The sequence below is a fragment of the Coptis chinensis genome, chromosome 3 (assembly GCF_015680905.1).
Source record: "Coptis chinensis isolate HL-2020 chromosome 3, ASM1568090v1, whole genome shotgun sequence".
NCBI classification, from domain to species: domain Eukaryota; kingdom Viridiplantae; phylum Streptophyta; class Magnoliopsida; order Ranunculales; family Ranunculaceae; genus Coptis; species Coptis chinensis.
The window spans coordinates 42,586,528-42,592,759 of NC_141458.1; the positions used below are offsets into that span (position 1 = coordinate 42,586,528).

Consider the following 6,232-nt stretch of genomic DNA (forward strand, 5'->3'; position numbering starts at 1 on the left):
ATCAAGTTAGTGTTTAAAATAGATAACATGAGTAAAATTATCCGAATGATTCATATTCAGCCTTCAGAGCCAGGTTATTCTAACATAAAACAAGCATATTAGAATTTAGCATGTAATTTAGCATCCAGCATTCAGCATTCAACATTCATAAGCTCAAAAAAACAAACAACCCCTTCGCTTTATTTTGTGAAAGCGTACAGAACATTCTACATTTACACACACTTGGGATTGTGTATAGTGGTATCTAAGATACAATGATGAAACGACATACTTCTTATAATCCATTAATAAAAAGAAAGGAAAGCTGAAAAAGCGCGAATTTACTAATTGAAGGGTCATAGGAATGAAACAAAACTATCACACCATTTGCTGCATACGCCATACGAATAAAAGGATATTGTTCTCGGAGAAATAAACAATGCATATCCTTCTGATGACTATGATAGATCAGCAACGTCGCTGTCTAAAGCGGAAACAAGGGCAAAAGCATCGGATTAGATTCGCTCCAACACTAACAGCACATCCGAAAACTCCACCAAATTTCTCTGTTTGTGTAGCTGGCGCGACTGGAACACCATAAACAGGACTTGTAACCATATACTGTTGATAAGATGGAGTACTACTAATAGGAAACGAGGGACACAGAGGAGTGATCTCTGAAACAATTTCTTCGTGTACAATATGATCTTCTGAAATAGGTTGGCCCAAACTGGAATCACCAAACATACCAAAAGCCGTATTGGCAATGTGGCTCTGTTCGAAGTCAAGCCAAGAAGGTAAAGGTGGAGCGGACGGTTGAGCAAACGAGCAAGAACAACAATGGATAGGAGGAGGAGGAGCGGGGCGAGTAGGGGGAGAAGTATAGGAATGTGCATGGCTGATTTTCTTTTTCTTTTTTCTTCTAGACCAAATTTTCAGCTTCTTAAGAGATCTAATCATGTGTATGGCTCAAGTGACTGGAACTTTGATGCAAATTCGAGAGTGAACAGAATGTGTGTGCAAGTAAAGTGAGGAGCTAAGCTTGAAATTATTGAAATGAGCAAGTGGTCACTTTTTAAAAAGAAAAAGAGAAGTTGGTATGGGGATGGTCGGCTTGAAGTGGAACTTTATAACGCCGGATCCATGTTCTGAAATTTGAAAATTTTAAAGTTTGTCAATTTGTCACTCTTTACCGTTGGCTTTGCATTTTGATTTGACAGTATGTATTTCTTCTAATTTCTCTAAAAAAAATTCAGTTGTTTTTTCTTTCTTGATGGCACAGCTCACTGGACTCAGGTTAGACAGTATTTGCTGAAACTACTGCACTAAGAATTGGACCAGTTCACAACTTGCTTCGAAGTGATTTATCTCCAGTTGGGTAGCAAATTGGTCACATCCACTAAAAAGAACAAAGGAAGTTTGCGCTAGTCTTGCATCCACTTGTGTTGCGTATCTAGTCTGAATGTCAGTTAATTAGAGCTCCATGCTTTGTACTTAGACGATGGAACTTTGATTGGTGACACTGAGTAGATATCGGCAGCTTTACATATTATTCAGGAGGCAGGGCCGTCACTGGGACGAGTCCTTAATGTGGCCTAAGACAGATATATTTTGACCATCACTAGATCGTCATTGTTCCAATCATGCTTTTTTTCCCCCTAATATATCTCGTCCTCATCTAGGAGTCAATGGAGATTTATTTGATAGTGCCACCACCGAACTACATCTATTTTTTAATTACTTTTACCTATACACTTCGTGACGTACTACTTCATTGCTTGGCGATATGATACTATTATTAACTAGCAAATCTGCCCGCCGATGGCTAGGCTTGCTAACATGTAATAACACCCCATCATTAACCATAATTGAACATAGTGTTCATTCCATGTACATGGTATTGCTTCCTGTACATGGTACATTGGTGTTGCTAAAAGAATTTTCATTGTTAAAACAAATGCTAAAAGAATTTCGATTGTCCCTGGCCATCATAATGGCAGAATGCTCTATATGACAAAGAGTCATGACTTGATGTGGTTCCTGATAGAAAAATGGTTGTAATTGAAAGTTCAAAGTGTAGTGAACACATGGAACTTGGAATTACTCAAATCCATTGAGAAATGAATGAGGAATTTGTTTCCCAAGTTACCCCACTTGAGATGAAATGATTGAGAAATGAATGTGAGAAAATGTGAAAAAGTCTTAGTCCCACATGGAAAGAAAACCAAAGGGTTGTTAAGTAGATAAGGCCTAATTGTGGCTACTTGGGTTGGGCCTCAAGGGGTACCACTAATTTTTTGTGGCTACTTGGGTTGGGCCTCAAGGGGTACCACTAATTTTTCGTGGAGACAGAACGTAGTCAAGGTCAACAACACGCTGCCATCCGACCGACTCGGCTCGATTTCGGGTTGGGTCGGCTCGGGCTTGGTTGTTGTGTACATTCTTTTTGGACTATCAGTTTTCTTATTTCTTAATAAGGCCCAATCCGTTTTGGGTCCAACAGGCTAATTAGTTTCTCTTGAAACAGTAAAGTGAGATACACCTTTTCGAAATGATGCACTGGTTCAAAATAGTGCATTATACCAAAAAGGTGTAACGTTTCGAAAAAGGCACTGGTTCGAAACATGTGACTTTTCAAATAGGTACCTAACTTTTTCAAAAAGTCACTATGCTATTTCGAAAATACACTACTCATCTATAAATAGTAGACAATTTTGGAGAGAAAGACACACCAGATCACACATTTATGATCTTTCTCTTCTCCCTTTGTTCTTAGTCAAATACTATGTTGTATTCGCTGATTCTGTAGAATTGAAGTACTAGCTTTCTATAGAAGGAAATCCGTTCTATCTTAAGAGATAGTTTCTCATCAACCTTCAAGCACCGTGAGGGGGAAAATCTGTCTTAATTATGACATAATGTTTCTACACTAGGCTCAGATTTAACAAAGAAGTACAAGACACTTACAAGACAAAAAGTTTATACTATTTGGTGATTGGTGATTGGTGATTGATAAAGAGTCAATACATTTAAGTTGTATATTCCTAACAACTTAAGACATATTTCTTTTTCTTCTTCTTCTTTACTGAACATAATTTGTTTCTGTTTTCTTTTTTGGTTTTAAGGATTAACAAGGTGTATTTCAATTTAAGAAATGACAACACCTCCAGTTACTCCTGTTGTTACTATTCATGTTCAAGTTGCTACACCTACTAGTTCGTTAAATCTTATGAACATTTCGGTCACCGATGAAGACTTTCTGTTCGTAGAAGTGGAACTTAACAACTACGGGTGTATACTAGCAATGGTAGATACTAATTCGACTCATGCATTAATCTCAGAGTATGTATCTGAGGATATTGGATTGAAACTCGCAGAATGTAAAGGCTATATGAGAGGCTTGAACCAAGAAGTCGAACCAGTGAAAAGACTCTCTTTGGAAGTTGACATAAAGATGAACAACTGGCGAGGAAAGGTGGACCTGATAGTAGTTCGCTTAGACCATTTTCAAGTCATTATTGGAATAGACTTCTTGAAAGTGAACAAGGTGGTGGTAATGCCACACTTGGGGGGAATTATGATCCAAGATTCTGAGAATCTTTGTTTTATTCCAGATGTTAGGAATGGCTGGTACTAAAAGGTTTCTAAAAGTATTATATTTTTTGTAAGATGTATGTGTTTTACTATTGCGCTAAAGAGCGCCAATAAAGAAGATTGCTCAAGATATTGTTCTATAAGCATACTTGTAAGCCAAATTGAGGTCTTAAAAGTATTTAAACACTATATAAATGATATGTTACATTCTTTAACAAGACACCTCACTTGAAAAATATACATCTAAATGGTTTTCCATTTTATTGACTTTGTCATAAGAAATTGGAAAAATGTGGGGGGCTTATGTATCTCCTTGAATTAATCAATTCAAAATTAGAAATTATTGATGCATTGCTAAAATGTTATTGATGCATTGCTAAAATGACATCAAGCGTGGGGATGTTTTAATTCACCTACGAGTTAAGGCAAATGACATCGGAATAATCAATGGTGTATTCATAGGTAAAGGCTATCTAAGTGATGGGATATTTAGGATGTCATGTTTTATTATTTCGCCGAAGAGCGACAATAAAGTTCAAACTTATGTTTACTTGATTGAGTCGTCATATGTATGGCATGGTAGATTAGGACATGTTAATTATGACACTTTACGTAAATTAATTAATTTGGACTAAAGATAAAAATAGACCCACACCATAAATGTGAAACTTGTGTAGAATCCAAGTTGATAAGATTATCATTTCATTCCATTGAAAGAAGTACTGAACCTCTAGACTTAATACACACAGATATATGTGATCTTAAGTACATGCAAACTAGAGGTGGTAAAAAGTATTTCATTACTTTTATTGACGATAGCACTAGATATAATTATGTTTACTTGTTGAGAAGCAAAGATGAGGCAATTGAAGTGTTCAAACACTATAAAAATGAAGTTGAAAATCAACTACGCAAAAAGATTAAGGCTATAAGGAGTAATAGAGGGGGTGAATATGAATCACTTTTTGAAGGTTTTTGTTCTGAACATGGAATCATTCATCAAACTACGGCTCCTTATTCACCTCAATCAAATGGTATTGCAGAACACAAAAAATGAACTCTAAAAGAGATGATGAATGCTATGTTGTTGCTTTCCGCCAATTACATACTCAACAAGATTCTTACTAAAGAAGACACTTAAAACACCATACGAATTGTGGAAGGTCATAAGACTTCCTACGAATTCTTGAAAGTGTGGGATGTCTTGCAAAAGTGGAAGTCCCAAAACCTAAGAAGGTAAAGATGTGACCCAAGAATATTGATTGTGTATTCATTAGATATGCAAACAATAGTAGTGTATATCATTTTCTGGTTCATAAATCAGATATTCAAGATATACATGTTAATACGATTATTGAGTCAAGGAATGCTTCATTCTTTGAAAATATGTTTCCGTATAACATGTATGTGTATAGAGTCAAGTTCAACAAAGAGAATTTTAGATGCTACAACTAGTAACCATCCTACACAAAGCAAAATTGAGGAGGAACCTAGATGTAGCGAAAGGTCAAGGACGTCAATGTCTTTTGGACCTGATTTTCTAACATACTTGTTGAAAAATAATCCCCAAACGTTCAAGGAGGCAATGTTATCTCCAGAAGCTACTTATTGGAAAGAAACAATAAATAGTGAGATTGAATCCATCAGTACAACAAATAAGCTTTTTAGTGACAATAAAAAAACATGGCTAATGATCATCTTTGGCGACGTTTGTAATGGGTCACAATTTCTCTAGTGTCATACCCTTTGATGATAAACTTTTGGCTACACTTTTTATGTTGCTGAAAGCCTTGTACAAAATATTTGGAAATTTTAGAAATCATAAAAAGTTATTTAGCTACGAAACGATTGTCGGAAAAACATTTTACTAATGAGGACGTATTTAACCATCGGTGATGATAGAGTATCCTGACATTGGCAAAAAAGCGTAGCTAGAAATTTTTGGCGGCATTTTTCATCGTAGCCAATGGTTTGGCATAAATAGAAATTAAAAATCCATAAATGGTGATGATAAGAGCCCAAAACTATAGTTTTAACCCCTTAATAATGTTACATTTAGACCAACTATGTGTATAATAAATAAGAGTTAGTACTGTTTACGTGTTTTTGTGTATTTCAGGTATTTGAGTCAAATATGTGAAGAAACATGTCACTTTTGCAATAGAAAGGAGCAAAGGTTGGTTGCTAAGAAGTTCTATGACTAAAGGCCAAGATTCAAGGAGAAAAAGCCTTTTTAAATCCCGGTCAAAGCTGAAAAGTCAAAGTCAACGCGGGTAGAACACTACTAAAAAAAGGACATATTATGGCGCACGTTTTTTATCTATCTTGACGGTTTTGTTGAAAAACGTCAAGATAGGTGTCTTGGTGATATTTTTATGACGGATAATGCAATAATATGTCGTGTATGACACAGGCGTCAAGAAAATATGATAATTTCATGATGGCTATTCCAACATTATGTCGTGTAAGACACAGGCATCAAGAAAATATGATAATTTCATGATGGCTATTCCAACATTATGTCGTGTAAAACACAGGCGTCAAAAAAATATAATAATTTCATGATGGCTATTCCAACATTATGTCGTGTAAAACACAGGCATCAAGAAAATATGATAAATTTATGACGTGTTTCCTAAAACAGTCAGGTTAACAATAT

The 6,232-nt window shown here is 35.7% G+C and overlaps 1 protein-coding gene across 1 annotated transcript; it reads right to left on the reverse strand.

Moving 5' to 3' along the window:
* Positions 1-447: 447 nt before the first annotated feature.
* Positions 448-939, reverse strand: LOC147509690 (homeobox protein). Its single transcript, XM_086597886.1, has one exon. It carries the CDS (start codon positions 937-939, stop codon positions 448-450), a length of 492 nt encoding a protein of 163 aa, XP_086454012.1.
* Positions 940-6,232: the final 5,293 nt, after the last annotated feature.